The sequence below is a fragment of the Lissotriton vulgaris genome, chromosome 4_1 (assembly GCF_964263255.1).
Source record: "Lissotriton vulgaris chromosome 4_1, aLisVul1.2, whole genome shotgun sequence".
In the NCBI taxonomy this organism is placed as follows: Eukaryota; Metazoa; Chordata; class Amphibia; order Caudata; family Salamandridae; genus Lissotriton; species Lissotriton vulgaris.
The window spans coordinates 340,444,101-340,462,025 of NC_141691.1; the positions used below are offsets into that span (position 1 = coordinate 340,444,101).

At 49.8% G+C, this 17,925-nt stretch overlaps 1 protein-coding gene across 5 annotated transcripts in view; it reads right to left on the bottom strand.

Annotated features, from left to right (window-relative positions):
- Positions 1 to 17,925, bottom strand: part of DOCK11 (dedicator of cytokinesis 11) — a 1,133,414-nt gene that overhangs the window by 532,394 nt on the left and 583,095 nt on the right. For all 5 annotated transcript variants that reach the window (XM_086918718.1, XM_086918717.1, XM_086918722.1 and 2 more), the window contains one exon: positions 2,831 to 2,949. In XM_086918718.1, the coding sequence (XP_086774844.1) occupies positions 2,831 to 2,949 (119 nt within the window). The remainder of the gene's footprint in view (positions 1 to 2,830; positions 2,950 to 17,925) is intronic.

Consider the following 17,925-nt stretch of genomic DNA (forward strand, 5'->3'; position numbering starts at 1 on the left):
ACTGCACCATCAGGATTCAAGCAAGCCGGGCCGACGACGGCTGAAAAACCAGAAACCGGTCCCCAGAAGTTTGTCTCCTTTCTGGTGAAGAATTGGCTTGGTAGTTTAGTCTGCCCTGTTCCCATGATGCACTGGGCCAGGGACAGACTGATTTGCATATAGCCAGGTTCTGAGCTGGGATGGTGCAGTGAGCTAAATAACGGTGATGGATCAAGCCCTGATTTTTGGACTGGGTAAGAGTGGTCTGCTTAATTCAGACACTCTGTTCATCACCACCCCCTTTTCTGAATCGTTTTTGGCCACTATATGTGTGGCAGGGTATACTCAGACATGAGTCCCTTTCTCACTGCACCATCAGGATTCAAGCAAGCCGGGCCGACGATAACTGAAATGCCAGAAACCGGTCCCCGGAAGCTTCTCTCCTTTCTGGTGAAGAATTGGCTTGGTAGTTTAGTCTGCCCTGTTCCCATGATGCACTGGGCCAGGGACAGACTGATTTGCATATAGCCAGGTTCTGAGCTGGGATGGTGCAGTGAGCTTAATAACGGTGATGGATCAAGCCCTGATCTTTGGACTGGGTAAGAGTGGTCTGCTTAATTCAGACACTCTGTTTATCACCATCCCCTTTTCTGAATTAAAAAAAACATCAGCACAACCATCTGTAAACTTGTGCAAACAGCTACGTAAGAACAAGAATATAAAATAATGTAGAAACTTAGCTGCAGAGCGTACCTTCAAAAACTGGGGAACGATCATTTGTATGTCCCAAAGAAAACGCCATGTTCTCCTATTGGAAAAACGCTGCAGTATTGGATGAGAAGAACAACAAGAAGAGCATCTAATGAAGCTTCCAACAGCGTCACTGGTTAACAGCAACAAGATGCGGAAAGCTTTAAAAACGTGACGTGGTTGGAAAAGCAAGAGGTTGGCAAGAACTTGACGAAATTTCAGAGGACTTAAAATGGGGGCACGCTTAAAGACGTGAATGCTGGGTGGTTATCAGCACGTCAAAGCATCAAAAGGCTGCTGATGCGACGAAGACAGCGTTATAGAGCTCGAGGCGGTTGAAGAGCTGGAAACAAGTTTGCACGGGTCTCTTCACACGCGTTGAGGCAGGCACCATGGAGACATAACAAAAGCGAATGCGGAGGTAAGCGCGCTCAGTTTTTCTTTTTAAAAAAACAACATGACAGTTAAACTGCTCTCAGCCACGCAGTTGAAAAATGTCAAGAAATCAGAAATTTAACAAAAAGGAAAAAAACACAGTACCTTGGGGTGGCACAAAGTCAATATTCGTAGCGCTGGAGAAGTAACACTTGTGAGAAATACAGTGGCGATCAGAAAAAGACAGTAACAATCTTGAAGAGCTGGTTGATGCTGTGGGAACAGCATACTGCGCTATGTAGAGACGCTGTAGTTGAGTTAAAACAGCAGAAATATTTTCTTGGTCTCACAGCACACAGTGCTTTGGGATCTAGAAGAAATAGGAGAGACACTGTAGAGACAGTAGACCGGTTAAAGAACCAGATAGATGACTGCATAGGCACTGTCCAGGCAGACGCTCTCAAAACAGTTGAGGCAGACAATGTGGCACTGTACAAGATGCAGACACAGCATAAGATGCAGGAGTTGGTAGACTTGAAGAGTGTCAGGCTTACCCTCGGATGAAAGCAGAGCAGAGGCGTGTAGAGATGGGGGAAGACGCCCAAGAGTGAATGGGCAGCTCTTGTAATAACACTTCCCCAGACGTTAGTAGGCTACCCTCACTTGAAGTCACAGCACAAAGCGAAAACTTTGAAGATGTTGGCAGACTTACTCTCACTGAAGGCACAGCACTTTCTCAAACACGTAGGAACAACTGGCAGACTGCTGTGGGCGACTGATGGGAGGTTACTGGTGGGGTCAGGATGCCAGAGGTAACTTGAGTTGATTTGAAGGAGGTGCTGTAATTTTCAAGTTGCTTGAAGTTGTTTTAGAGGTGACAGAAGCAGGTTCTTTTGAAGATCGTCGCCAAAATTCTGTGTTGATCAAGTCCACTCAGTTCAGATGATTTAAAGATGTTTTATTGAAGATGGTACAAGCTCACAGGGAGACCATAAGTAGATCAGATTACGACCAGAGTAAGACCCCACCAGGAGCAGCCAACAGGCAACTCAGCGCAGTCAACGGTCATAACTCTCTGCAGATTCCCAATATTCTGACAGCATCATCACATTAACATTCCACTGGAGGTAGAATGGCATTGCATTAGAATTAGCAGGATATAACACATTCTCATTCATTTTACCATAGGGAGGCACACTAGTGAAACAATCTGTTTACCTGAGAGTGTGATATACTGCCAAATGAAAGAAAAACATATTCTCGAATTTAGATGATTTTTGGCTTCTGACCATATATATATCCGCTGGTATATATTGACAGGGTATGGAACAGTAGCCTCAACACAATAAACTGTAATTGTTAAGAAGAAATATCGAGTTCAACAGGGTTTACCAATCACTTTTTGTTCGCATTATAATATGACAGCTGATATGTTGTTTGCCCCTCTCAATGGGACTTTTACAATTTATGGGATTTCAGTTGACTGTCACTGCTCCACTATTGATGAACCAGCTTCTGCTGTTTTGCTCAAGTTTGTGCATTTGTAGCAGTCAATCTACTCTCATACGAATCCAAAGGTCTTGGATACCAAATTACAAACACCACTACCCCCACTAAAAACACTTGAACGCTGTTGAGAACCTCTAGAGCATTATAGCACCAGGGAAACGCTTCCCACTCTGACTATCATACACATTACACAAAAACATGCTTAAATTAAACTTACGTAGTACAATTTACAGGGACTTCATCTTCTTGAGTCACTCTAGTCAGAATTTGGAAGAGCTGATTGAGGATCACTGGTAGATATTGGATCATTACATGGACATCCATTGCATGCAAACACTGTTGTGGCAACAAATCAAAATGAAAGAAGCAATCATTAATTTTCCTGTTCTCTCATAAATTATCAACAAATGTAAGACAAACTACAAATTACCCCATGACTTGAGAGGTCAGTAGGAAAATAGTTGAACTGTATATGTCACTGCCTTCTAAGAACTGGTTTTCTACGTTTACCTAGTATTCACACTTTAGGCAATTTTAAAATTAATATTATATTACAGTTTGGCTGGAGAACGTAATCTGTCCTTAATGTCTCTAACTTTTATTAGCACTTTCTTTCTCTTAATTCTGATAGTCCTTCCTTAAGGAAGCTAAAGGCAAGTGTGGAGGATGGGCAACCATGCCAAGGCATCACAATGAGGTAGAGTAGAAGCTAAAAGTGCTGTCAGATCATTTTAGCAACCGACTATAACCATTTAATAGCAAAAATAAAGTAGCTTCTGGTGGGTGAGAGGTATCTAGTCTTGCCCTGTGCCCTTTTCAAGCCACACAAACTCCATTACACCCTTTTTAGGAAGATTGCCCTTTATTTTGCTGTACATATGACAATTTCCTTATTCTATGTTAAGAAATACTGTACTTAGGTACATAACAATAACACTAATATCTATGGATTCACTTGTGTGGGATATTATGTATGCCCAGGGTGGCCATGATGGCCAAGGAAGTGGTTGGCAAATACAGTGTGGCTCAGATAATTGAGCATGCTTCCTTCTCTGAACCATTATGTGGATCTACATCACTGTTAATATTTTTTGTTTGATTGTGAGGAGGTTGTTATTGTTATTTTTAATTTCTAAGGCGCACAGCTACCCAAGGGTTTCCCGGCGTCGCCTGAAAGAAGCTAAGAGAAATAAAGGGGAAAGTACTACAAGTTGAATAGCCAAGTTTTTACTCCCTTCTGGAAATTCTCCAAAGAGAGTTCGTTCCGAAGTTCCATTGGAAGGGAGTTCCATAAAGAAGGATCCAGACACGAGAAAGAGCGACTGCCCATTCACACTAATCTCAAACTAGGAACAGTGACCTTGGCCTGAGTGGCAGAGCGGAGCACACGAGAAGGTACATGAGGGTGAGAAAGAGTCATTAGGTACTATGGCACCTTACCAGATTTTATCTTAAACATAAAACTCAGGTCCAGATGTAGGACACCAAATACCGGTCGGTATCGGCCGATTTCGGCCGTTACCGACCGGTATTTGTTTTTTGATATGTAGGAGGCCTAAAATTTACAGAATCGGTAAATGTACCGATTCGGTAAAATACCGAATCGGTAAAGTTACTGAATTTGTAAATCTAGATGTAGGTGGCACTGAAAACAGTGACACAGGCCCTTAAGAATTCGTTATTTACCACAAAATATTATTTGGTGGTAAATAAGAATTCCTGTGTATATGCACATCTGTGCATGTACACCTGTGCCATGTGATACACATACATGCCCTTAGGGAATGTATGTGTGTCGGTAAATACCGATTCGGTAAAATTACGGAATTGTCAAGGGGGACAGGATGTCACTTTGACTCCCTGTTGCACCCCTGATTCTGGCTTGTGTGCCATGCGACACACATACATGCCCTAAGGGCATGTATGTGTGACACACATGATTCTGGCTTGTGTGCCATGTGACACACATACATGCCCTTAGGGCATGTATGTGTGTCACATGGCACACAAGCCAGAATCAGGGGTGCCACAGGGTGTCAAAGTGACACCCTGTCCCCCTTGACAATTCCGTAATTTTACCGAATCGGTATTTACCGATTCGATAATTCACATTGATTCCTATGGGCCTCAAGGCCCATACGAATCAATGGCAATTACCGAATCGGTAAATACTGATTCGTAATTACAGAATCATACCGATTCGGTAAAAAATACCGAATTATTTCCTAAAACTCATTTACTGAATCTAGAATACCGAATCGGTAAAATTCGGTATTCTAGAGTCGGTAAATAAGATTTACCTACATCAGGCCCTCAGTGCTTTAAATTTGACACGGTTCTCAATCCTAAGCCAATGAAGGTCTCGAAGTGACTCAGAGATGGAAGAAGTTTTAGGGATTTTGCAAAGCAACCTTGCTGCAGCATTTTGAACAAGCTGACGTTTACACAGCACAATCTTAGTGCCGCCCAGGTAAAAGATGTTCGCGTAGTCCAGTCTTGAGGTGATGAGAGCCTGGACCACGGTGCGTTAAATAGAGGTGGGCAGCATCCATAAGATTTGCTTAAGCCATCTAAGGATTGTGAAGCAAGTCGAGGCCACTCTCACTGCTTGCTGCTTCATGGAAAATTGGTTATCAATTATGATGCCCAAATTCTGGACCTGATGTTTTGGCTGAGGCATAGGGCCAATTTAGGCAGGCCAATGCTGGGGGCCCCAGAGGTCTTTATTCTTGCCCAAGATCAACACTTCTGTTTTCTCGCCGTTGAGTTTTTGCAGGTTGGTATGCATCCAACTTACTTCCTTGTGGTAAAGGAAAACCATTGTCCCACTTAGAAGATGACAGTGATGCGTGTGGACCAGGGCAGGCAAGCAGAACTCTCATATTTACACATGGAAGAGGTTGGTTTAAAACAGATATAATTTGTATTGATTGAAGAGCTTAGGGCCGTGAGTGTGTGCAAGTGCAAGCAATACACTGAACATTAATTATAGATTGACTAACATTTGGTCATCCTTGGCAGGGCTTCTTTGTTCAGAATTAGATGTGCTTCACCACCCATATTGGTTGGTTACTCCATCTTGTGTAGAATGACAGGGAGGATGGTGCCATGTGTAGGGGATTTTCTATTGACATTTTTTCTACTGGTTCCCAAGTATTCAACCAAACCAAGGGAGTTGATATGATTCACAATGGTGGCCTGTGGCTAGGCTCAGACGCTGTCTTTTACTCTGCTGCTGGACATGTAAGAGGGTCTATCTCAGTTTCTAATTATCTGCCTTTTAACAAAATTATTTCTTGTCCATCTTCTTCTAGAGGTTTGGAAGAACAGTTTTAAGTTCTCACAGTTTGTATTCAACTCTCTTGATGCTTCTCTGTTGCAATCTGTTTCTTCTAAGCCCTTCACGGTATGCTGCAGCCCAGCTTGGAATGTTAACTGTAGATGGAAGGTTGGGGATGTTATTCTGCTTATGGGCGAATGTGGAGATCAATTGGAGGAGGAGGTTGAGCAGAAAGAAGCTAGCCAAATAGACACCAGAGCCCAGCTTTTTTGCATGTCTTTACACGGGCAATGGGTTTAAACGGACAATGTGTGTAGAAGAAGAAAAGGAAGATATTGTTGGATTTCCTATCAGTGTCAACAAACATCTGACAGCCTGTTTTTAGAGATGTGGAAAGGGGTCTCAGGACTGCAGGGAAAGACAAACATTATACAGTGTTTACAGTTAACTAGATAAAATAAGCATTGGAAATGCCAATAGGTCTGGTGTTGGCTGCCAGCCTTCTGGTAATTCTTGTTTTGTTTTGTCATAGTCTTTGAAAAAAATTGTTGATTGGGAATGTGCCGGGCCCTCATCAAAAATCCCTCCACAAAAAATCATTTGCTACACACAAAAAAAGTTTTTTTATCTAAATAAATCCCCACACATTACGATAGTACTCCCTGTCACAGAAGGGCACTATTTTTTTAGTGTGGAGGTGTTTCTTGGGAAAGGGCGGCATGCTGTAACTTGTAATGAAGTCAGCCAATGGCTGAAGTGGGCTGATACATTACCCCTTAATGCATGCTGGAGTGGGTGGTAGAAAAATGTGAATGACAATAACCACAGCCTAATAGATCAAGTCTAGCTAAAACCCCTATGAGTAAGTATGTTATAAACATGATTTTAATAAAATCAAAAAGTCTTGACTAACACAGACCTAAAACGTCAATCAGTCTGGCATTGGCTGGCAACTTCCTGTCTTTAAGAACTAACGAAATATGGAAAAAAGAAAGGGAAGGGAAGAGGGAACGGAAGGGAAGGAAAGAGAAAGAATAAAGAGAGAAGGAAAGAATTAGAGATGGAAAGAAAGGGAGGAGAAGAAAGAGAAGGAACTATTAAAGGAAAGAGAAGAAAAAGAGAAAGAAAAGTATAAAAGTAGAAGGAAAGAGAAAAAGAAGTGAAGGAAATACAAAAAGAAAGAGAGGTGAGAACCTAATACAGAACAGTTTCAATTGGACACAATCTTCTCTGTTATGCCATGACGCACAAGTTACTTACCTTCGGTAACGATATATCTGTAAGAAACAGTAGTTAGTATTAGATTCCTTACCTTAGAATATCCCCAGACGTCAGACTGGACCCGGAAACTATTGCTTAGCAGTACCCCTGCGCGTCGGTAGGCGTCGTCTGCGGCTCCGCGTCCATCGTCGGTGTCGTAGGCGCCGGGATGACGTCGCCGGAGTACTTAGACGCTGCCCTCGCGCGCTGACGTCAGTTATTATACACAGCTTTTCCGCCCCAGAACCGCAGAGTCATGATAAAAACCAACACTGGTGCCATGAAACTAGGGCCCTGAAAGGGGATGACCTTAACCCTAGATATCGGTTTGCAGAACGGGGAGGATGGGTGGGGCGGTAAGAAATCGAATACTAACTACTGTTTCTTACAGATATATCGTTACCGAAGGTAAGTAACTTGTGCATCTGAAAGAAACAGGTTAGTATTAGATTCCTTACCTCAGAATACATACCCCAGCAATACCAACCCCGGTGGTGGGTCTGTGAACCAATGATCACACCAGAAAGTCCTTGAGGACGGAACGCCAAAGAAGCCATCCCTCCGGACTTGGCTGTCCAGGCAGTAGTGTCTTGCGAACGTGTGCAGCAAGGCCCACGTAGCTGCCTGACAGATGTCCTGCAAGGGGACTCCTCGGCCCAGGGCAGTAGTAGCCGCCGTGCCCCGAGTGGAATGGGCCCTCAGCCCAACAGGAGGCTCCTTCTTAGCTAAAGAGTAGCATGCCTTAATACACAAGATAACCCACCGAGAGATGGTCAGTTTGTGCACCGCCCGTCCCTTCTTAGTGCCCACGTAACCAACAAAGAGTTGGTCATCCACCCGGAATTGGCGTGTGCGTTCCAAATAAAAAGAGAGCGCACGTTTTGGGTCCAGACGGTGCAGCCGCTCTTCCTCTTTAGAGGGATGTGGAGGTGGAAAGAAGGTGGGCAAGGTGATGGACTGCCCAATGTGGAAGGCCATGACTTCCTTGGGCAGTAAAGAGGGTCTTGTCCGCAACACAACCTTGTCGGGGTGGACAGAAAGGAAGGGAGGCTTGGATGAAAGAGCCTGGAGCTCACTCACTCTCCTGGCAGAGGTGATGGCAACCAGGAAAGCAGTCTTAAGGGTAAGAAGACGGAGAGGAAAGTTATGAAGTGTCTCGAAGGGAGCGCACATCAGAAAAGTAAGAACAAGGTTCAAGTCCGACTGAGACATCACGAAAGGAACAGGGGGAAACATATGAGTGATGCCCTTTAAGAACCTATTAACAACTGGGGACTTGAACAAAGAAGGCTGATCAGGTAGCCTTAAGAAGGCGGAAAGGGCAGAAAGGTAGCCCATGATAGTGCCCAGGGCAGAGCCCTGCTGGGCAAGAGAAAGAAGAAAGAGGAGAACCTCAGAAAGAAGGGCAGAAAGGGGATCCACAGCCTTTGCTGTGCACCATGCCACAAATTTGTTCCACCTGCAGACGTATACAGACATTGTGGAAGGACGCCTGGCTGCCAGAATCACATCACAAACTTCAGGAGGCAAGTCAAATGGCCTCAACTGTCGCCGCTCAATCTCCAAGCATGAAGGCGGAGACTGGACAGGTTCGGGTGGAGGACCGTCCCCTGCTGCTGCGACAGAAGGTCCTTCTGAAGAGGCAGACGAATCGGGGGATCGACAGACATGCTGAGTAGCTCAGAATACGAGTATCTTCGTGCCCAGTCCGGAGCCACAAGGATAACTTGGGCCCGGTCGCGTCTGATCTTCTTCAGCACTCTGGGCAGAAGTGGTATAGGCGGAAAGGCGTACAACAGACCGCAGCTCCACTTGCGACAAAAAGCGTCTCCAAACGAGTGCCGCCTTGGAAATTCCAACACGCAGAACTGATGACATTGCGCATTCTCTTCTGTGGCGAATAGATCTAACCAAGGCTCTCCCCACTGCTGAAAGAGGCCTTGCGTCACGTCCGAGTTCAGACGCCATTCGTAACCCATCATGCACCGACCGCTGAGTTTGTCCGCCCTGGCATTCAGGGAACCTGCCAGGTGTTGAACCACCAGGTTCCCGCCCTGATGGTCCAGCCACCGCCAGAGGCGCAGAGCCTCCTGGCATAGGGTCCACGACCCCACCCCGCCCTGTTTGTTGCACTACCACATGGCGGTGGTGTTTTCCGTGAACACCTGCACTACACTCCCCCGGACAGAGGGGAGGAATGCCTTCAGTGCAAGCCGGATCGCCTGCAGCTCCAGAAGGTTGATGTGGAGCCGAGACTCCGCCGGAGACCAGAGGCCTCTGATCTCCGCCTCTCCTAAGTGGCTCCCCCAGCCCTGGAGGGACGCGTCCGTAACAACTACGTGCTCCGGGTGGAGTAGGGAGAGGGATCTGCCGCTGACCCAATCGCGGTCCGTGAGCCACCACTGAAACTCTCTTGCAGTGCCCTCCGAGATCAAGACATGGACGGACAAGTTGCCCTGATGCTGGGCCCACTGAAACTTCAGGTCCCACTGCAGAGCCTGCATCCGCCACCTCGTGTGATGCGCCAGAAGGATGCAGGAGGCCATCAGCCCCAGAAGCCGCAGCGGCAACCTGACCGAAACTCGGGATAACGGCTGAAAGATAGCAATCCGAGCCTGAATATCCCGAACCCGCTGCTCGGGAAGATAAACCTGAAACTGCGCCGAGTCCAGAACCGCTCCGATGAAGAGGAGCTTCTGAGGGGGACACAGGTGTGACTTCGGCACATTGATGGAGAACCCCAGCAGGTGCACAAGGTCGGCCATAGTCTGGAGGTGGCTGACGACTGTCTGGGGCGAGCCCGTCTTCAACAACCCGTCGTTGAGGTAGGGGAAGACTGAAACCCCTAACCTGCGCAGATGAGCTGCGACCACGGCCATTACTTTCGTGAACACACCCGTGGGGCGCTGGTAAGGCCGAAGGGGAGCACGGTAAACTGAAAGTGCTCGTGGCCTACCGTGAACTACAGGTAACGCCGGTAACGCCGGTGGGCCGGAAGGACGGGGATATGAAAATAAGCGTCCTGCAAGTCCAACGCTACCATCCAGTCTCCTGGGTCCAGGGCAGCTAGGACCTGAGCCAAAGTCAGCATCTTGAACTTCTCCTGTCGGAGGAAGCAGTTGACGTTCCGCAGGTCCAAGATAGGGCGTAGGCCCCCTTTGCCCTTCTTGGGTACCGGAAAGTAGTGGGAGTAACAACCACACCCTACTTCTGGCCCACAAATGTGCTCGATGGCCCCCTTGGCCAAGAGGGCTGTAACTTCCTCTCGTAGAAGTTGCAAGTGATCCCCCGACATGCGGTGGTACTGCGGTGGCATGGCTGGAGGGGTCGCCTCGAAGGGGAGGGAGTAGCCCCTTCGGACGATTTGCAGCACCCACTTGTCCGATGTGACGGTGCGCCAGTGGAGGTGGTGATGGCGAACCCTGCCCCCCACTGGCGTCACATGGGCCTGAAAGCTCGGACTAAGAGGGTTTTGAGGCGGATGCTGCAGAGGCAGGTGTGGACTGGCCTCGCCATTGTCCCCGACCACCGCCACGGCGGTTTCCACGTCCGCCACCGCTCTGGACGGTAGTCTGCGGCCCGTGGCTGGCAAGACGTGTGGGGGTGCCCCTTCCTTGGCTACGAAAGGAGCAAAAGGCAGCCGTTTGCTGGTGCAGGGCCGAGAGGCCCAAGGACTTGGCCTTAGCCCTGGAGTCCTTAAAGCGCTCAAGCGCATGGTCTGCCTTGTCGCCAAAGAGGCGACGGCCATCAAATGGCATGTCCTTAAGAGTGTTTTGGACATCAGCCGAAAAGTTGGGGGACCTCAACCAGGCATGGTGATGAATCGCCACCGTTGTTGCCATCGCTTTGCCCAGTGAGTCCGTGGTATCCAGCCCACACCTGATGGAGTACCGTACCGCATCTCGACCCTCCACAAGGGGTTGGGCGAGTTTAGTCCGGACCTCCTCCGGACATGCTGACCGTGTACCATAGAGAGTTGGTGTAGCGGCCCAAGAGGCACCCGGTGTTGACTGACCGCAACCCTAAACTTAGGGAGGAGAATACCTTTTTCCCGCATTGCTCGTACCTCTTAGATTCCCGATCGGGGGGAGCCGTCGGGAATGTGGTCTGGGAGTTAGAGGCCTGGATGACCAGATTCTCGGGGTGGGGTGGGTGGACAGGAAGGAAGGGTCGCCCGGAGCCGGGCGGTGGCGTCTGGCCACGTTCCTATCTACAGGCTGACCTGTAGCTGGCCTGGACCAAGTGCCCAGAAGAACCTCAGACAAGGCCTCATTAAACGGCAGCAGAGGCTCGGCCGAGCTTGCCTGTGGTTTAAATACCTCAGTGAGGAGGTTACTCCTCACGGCCGCGACGGGGAGTGCCAGGCCCGAGGCCTTGGCTGCCCGCGTCAACACCACACTATAGGCAGCCCCCTCCTCCGTAGCCACGGTCGGGGGGAGAGAAAACCAGTGTCTAACGAGGTGTCCAGACCACTGGCCTCCCCTAGCTCAGCTGTCCAGTCCTAATAAGACTGGCATTCCTGTGCCAGAGGGTCCTCAGACCCCTCCCAATCCCCCTCGCCACCCATCTCCTGAGACTCAGGACCAAAGGATGGGGCCCGGTCATAGAAGTAGAAATGTCCCATTGGCGTTGAGAGTGGCGGCGTTCCGGCGCCGGACCCGAATCGAGGGAGGGATCGGGGACGGTGCCGCCCGGAGGCGACACCCTGGGGGCCGGCGTCGGCGAGATCGTAAGGTCGACCGGTGGCGGTCCGGATCCGGAACCGGATCCTGTGGGGGCCTGCTGCGCCGGGACCAAAGTCCCTTGCTCATTGCACCATCAGGATTCAAGCAAGCCGGGCCGACGACGGCTGAAATGCCAGAAACCGGTCCCCGGAAGCTTGTTTCCTTCCCAGTATAAGAATTGGCTTGGTAGTTTGGTTTGCCCTGTTCCCATCATGCACTGGGACAGGAACAGACTAATTTGCATGTAGCCAGGTTCTGAGATGGGATGGTGCAGTGAGCTAAAAAACGGTGATGGATCAAGCCCTGATCTTTGGACTGGGTAAGAGTGGTCTGCCTAATTCAGACACTCTGTTCATCACCACCCCCTTTTCTGAATCATTTTGTCCACCATAAGCGTGGAAGGGTATACTCAGATGTGAGTCCCTTGCTCATTGCACCATCAGGACTCAAGCAAGCCGGGCCGACGACAGCTGAAATGCCAGAAACCGGTCCCCGGAAGCTTGTATCCTTCCCAGTATAAGAATTGGCTTGGTAGTTTGGTTTGCCCTGTTCCCATCATGCACTGGGACAGGAACAGACTAATTTGCATGTAGCCAGGCTCTGAGCTGGGATGGTGCAGTGAGCTAAAAAACGGTGATGGATCAAGCCCTGATCTTTGGACTGGGTAAGAGTGGTCTGCTTAATTCAGACACTCTGTTCATCACCACCCCCTTTTCTGAATCATTTGGTCCACCATAAGCGTGGAAGGGTATACTCAGATGTGAGTCCCCTGCTCATTGCACCATCAGGATTCAAGCAAGCCGGGCCGACGACGGCTAAAATGCCAGAAACCGGTCCCCGGAAGCTTGTTTCCTTCCCAGTATAAGAATTGGCTTGGTAGTTTGGTTTGCCCTGTTCCCATCATGCACTAGAACAGTGTTAGACCTGTCTGGCCCTTTGCATAGTCCCTCCAATTTATTATTTATTTTGTTCCCTTTCTGCCCCTCATACCTTTGCATCTTTTTTGGTGCCCACTAAATGTTTATGGTGTTGGTCTGGGGGATAGGTGCTCTTTTGCCCTCATAGTTTTTCACCTCAGGCCTAGATGCCTTTCCTGACAGGAATTCACTTGGAGTCACAAAATGGTGGCTGCCAACTGTCACAACTGCCATTCCCTGGAATGCCCTCATAGACTAACATTGGGGCCTTCCAGAACCTTCTGGACCCTACTGGACCCTAGGTGGACAGGCTATATAAGGGCAGAGGCCTGGAAGCCATTTTGTGTAGACTGTTGAGCTAGAGGAGAGAGGCAGTAGTGAGAGGAGGTGGACGCGCTAGGAGAAGTTAGCTTGTCGGTGGGATAGGCAGCCTCTTCAAGGAGACGTTCCCCCGTTCACCCCTGACCAAACCCTCTTGCTGAGGCTTGGTTGTTGGAGGCATTGGTGGAACACTGACTGGCCCCTGTGAACCCTGCAGCTCCTGCTTTAAGTGACGCTGTCTGAAAGAAGCTCTTTCCCCGCTTCCTCCCCTCGCCAGATCCCCTTACCGATTGATCAGAGGGAGGTTCAAGCGATTAACAGGGACCTGCGTTGACTGAGGCAGTGGCAGGCGGCGCGCATGAGCAAAGGAGCGCTTAGCCTTGCGCAGACTCCGTGGTCCCGGCCTTGTGAGGGGAGTAGTGCTGTACGTGTGCAGGCCTGGGAGTGACCTGGAATCCCGCTCATCTGAAGGGTTGCCAGACAGAGACACTACTCTGTCGCGCATGAGCGGAAGCGCCGACAACGAAGGAACGACGGCAGCAGCGAGGGACATTACTTCACCGGCAGCCCCCGTCTGGCCTTCCTTCGTCCTTCGAGCGAGTGCGGAGAACCCGTAATCCGGTAGAGGAACAGCCAGAGTACGAACCAGGAGGGACTTTGCCTCACTCGTTGTCAATCCAGCCAAGTAAGGTGGCGGAAAGGGGGGAAAGGTGAAAGAGGATTATCGGGTGACTGAAAGAGTGGGTTCTGCCCCAGGGACACCGGCAGCCCTGCCGAATAAGGGTTGTAATCAGCAGCAGCCAGTGAGTGGAGGGGTGTCCCTGAGTAACCCGGTCGGCCAGTATCGGCCGAGTGAACTAAACATCCCCGTTGATGCAGGGATAGAGGATTCCCTCCGTGGTAACAGTGGTTTGCCTGTGTTTAGAGGAGGAAACCGCTGTGGGTGGTTACACTGGTTCAGAGCATAAGGCTCCAGATAAACGGGGTTGTGGGGAATTCTGCCTCAGTAACCAGCCCTCTAGGAGTTGCTAAGAGAGGACAGTACCTGTTTGGGGACGGAGTGGAAGTCTCCCTGCACAAGGAATATAGTGCAGGATATATTACTTATTCAGTAACTCTGGAACGGTGTGGGAGTTAAAAGTCAATGAAATCAATTGTGTGAGCTCCTGGAAATACTTCTTTCTTTAACTGTGTACCTCTGTTAAGTAAATGTAAAGGAAGCCATATTGAACTACAATGAAACTGAGCCAGGAAATGTGAAATGAAATTGTAAATGTAATCTGTCAAGCAAAGTGAGAAGGAATAAGGAGAAATATTGGTGTAAAAAGAAAAGAGATATTCAGAAGAACCAAATTATTTTTATAAAGCAATCCATATTTTTCCATAATTACCGGTGTAGTGTCATTTTTGAGTGGAATTGCTTGATGTTACTGCTGGGTGGTATGCAACCTTTACACATGTGCCTCTGTTAACATTGTCTTACCCTAGGCCAGGCTACCCTAGGTGACCTGACAACATTAGGTTCCAACAATTGGTGTCTAGCGGTGGGATCTTGACTGTGGTTGCGACTACTCTGCAGTAACTGAGTGTAATCCACTAACCTACACCTGGAGTTTTCTCCTAGCGGCCCTCCTAATTTTTACTTTTGCTTTTTCCAAATTTATTCCTGATGGTGGGGTGGCGGTAGCTTCTGGTTGCCCTTGTAACTATTCTTTTTGTGTGTTTAACCTTGAATTGCCTTTTGCAAAATGGAATTTGTGCTGGAAGAACTGGACACTTACTCTGTGGCCCAGCTAAAAGATTTCTGCCAACAAATGGGGGTGTTTTTTCTAAGCGTGATGCCAAGAAGGGGGAACTCCAGACCAGTTTAAGGGCTTGGGTGGAAGCACACAGAGAAGGGAAGGAGGAGGATGAAGGGACAGACCGGGACACGGTCATAGAGGTAGAGGGATTATTCCACTCAGAGGTGGACAACCTCCTCCCAGGACCAGTGTCCTACTCTAGGAGGGGCAGTGGTGTCTCAGGGGGAAGCTTGACCGAAGCGGAGCTCACTGACAGGAGGGAAATGAGGCAGCTGAAATGGGAGTTGGCCAGGCTAGAACAGGAGAGGGAAGAGCGGAGGATGGCTCATGAATTCAAACTGAAGGAGTTAGAACTCCAAGCCCTGCAACGGGGACCCTCTCCTACTCTGAATGGTGGCAGCGAATACAGAGAACCAGCCAGGGAGTCCAGACCCTATTTGCCTAAGGACCTAATTGCTAGCTATAGTCAAGGGGATGATATAGCCAAATGGTTGGCTGCCTATGAGGTCTCCTTAAGAGCCCATGGGGTGCAGGAGAAGCACTGGGGGGGTGGTTTGTACAAGTACATGTCTCCTACTGGTCGGGACACCTTGCTAGCCTTAGAACCAGAGGAGCAGACCAACTACCCCACCATGAAGCTAGCATTGATCAGGAAGTTTGGGTTAACCCCAGAGAAGTATCGCCAGAAGTTCAGGGGGAGCCACAAGTTAAGCACCCAGAACTGGGTGGACTTCCTAGATTATGCAAGGAAGGCATTGGAGGGCTGGGTACAGGGCAGTGAGGTGAAGGATTATGAGGGGTTGTATGATCTATTTTTGAAAGAGCATCTACTCGAGAAATGCTTTCCCGAGCTGCGCCAACACCTGGTGGACAGCAAGCTGACCAACCCCCGGAAGCTTGCAGAGGAGGCGGACATCAGGGCAAGTACCCGGGTGTCCTCAAAGGGGACTGGAGGGGATTCCCAAAAGGCCGGACAGGGCGCCCCCCCAGAAGAAGGAGGGGGGAGATAAAAAGCTGGAGTTCTCTAAAGGTCCCCAAAACAATTTTCAGGGAAAGGGAACGGGTTTCACCCCTAAGGCTAAACTGCCTAGAAACCCTCATCCAGGCCAAAGCCAGCAGCCAAGGGTTGTCCACTGTTTTGAGTGTGGTGGTGTTGGACATTATAAGGGAGATGTCAGATGCCCAAAGAGACCACCCCCGGGAGTAGCTAGTGTAGCGCTCGGGGAGGAGTTGCCCTTAGATAATGGGGGTGAGTGGGCGGGTGTCACCTTAGTGTCCCTGGGAGAACGGGAGATGGTTCCAAAGATCCAGGTGCCCCCAAATACTGCTAAGTATGGGCAATGGATCACCATCAATGGCCAGAGAGGGGAGGCTCTGAGAGATACAGGAGCCAGTATGACTATGGTGAGAAGTCAACTGGTGTCTCCAGAGCAGGTGGTTCCCAATGTACTCCACCCCGCCGCGATGGCTGACGGCAGAATTGGCCACTATCCCGTGGCTGAGGTTACCTTTGAGTGGGAAGGGGTTGCAGGTTCACTTCGAGTTGCCGTAAGCCCTGCCCTGCCGTGCCAGTTGATTGTCTGCTGTGGAATGATATGGAGCACAATGCTTGGAGAGAGGTGGAATACCGGACGCACTCTGCGATGCTGGGTACACCTGACTGGGCCTGTGTAAGAACAAGGTCCGCGACTGCCCGGAGAGGGAGTTCGCCTGGGTTGGAGCCTGGAACAATGGCCCAACCCGCTGCCAAAAAGGAACAGACCCGAAGACAGGAGAAGCCTGCTTCGGCTTCCACACCCCATGTGACAGATCGGCCACCTGCGGTGGTGGACCAGGAGTCCGTGGAGGGGGAAGTAGTCTCTCTGGAGGACCTGCTCATCCCTGCTGAGTGGCATGTGGAGGGAGGGCCTACCAGAGAGGAGTTCTGTAAGGGCCAGAAGGAGTGCCCTACCCTTGAGGGACTGAGGCGACAGGCTGAAGCCCAGGCAGCAGGGGACGTTGCGGGACACTACCATATTTACTGGGAGGATGGACTCCTCTACAGTGAACCCAAGGTACCCTTACCTGATTCATCAAGGGCCTTGGTAGTCCCGCGACGATACCGAGCCTTTCTGCTGGAATTGGCTCATGCAATACCCTTGGCAGGACACTTAGGTCAGGACAAGACCTTTGCTCGGCTTGTCCCCCACTTTTACTGGCCTCAGATGAAAGTGGCGTCCAACACCTACTGTCGGACATGTGTATCTTGCCAGGCCAGTGGGAAAACAGGGGTGAAGCTGAAAGCTCCCCTGGAACCACTCCCAGTCGTTAGCACCCCCTTTGAAAGGGTGGGCATCGACATTGTAGGGCCCTTGGATCCACCAACAACAGCTGGTCACAGGTTCATCCTGGTTCTGGTGGATCATGCCAGACGGTACCCAGAGGCAATTCCTCTGAGGACTGTCACTGCACCTGTGGTGGCTAAGGCCCTAATGGGGATCTTTACCCGAGTGGGTTTCCCCAAGGAAGTTGTGTCTGATGGGGGGACCAACTTTATGTCAGCGTACATGCGGGCAATGTGGAAGGAGTGTGGAGTGACCTACCGGTTCACCACACCCTATCACCCCCAGTCAAATGGACTGGTCGAGAGGTTCAACAAGACCTTGAAGGGCATGATCAGAAGTCTGCCTGAAAGCCTGCGGAGGAAATGGGACATCCTCCTACCCTGTTTGCTATTCTCCTACAGGGAAGTGCCACAGAAGGGAGTGGGCTTCAGCCCCTTCGAGCTTCTGTATGGGCACCCTGTACGCGGTCCTCTCAGCCTGGTGAAGGATGGATGGGAAAAGTCTCCCAGGAAACCCCCCCCAGGATGTGGTTAGCTACATGCTGGCCTTCAGGAGCCAAATGGCGAAGTTGTGGAAGCAAGCTTCTGACAACTTGGAGGCCAGCCAGGCAGTGATGAAAGAGTGGTATGACCACAATGCTCACCCGGTGGAGTTGGAGCCTGGCCAGAAAGTGTGGGTGATGGA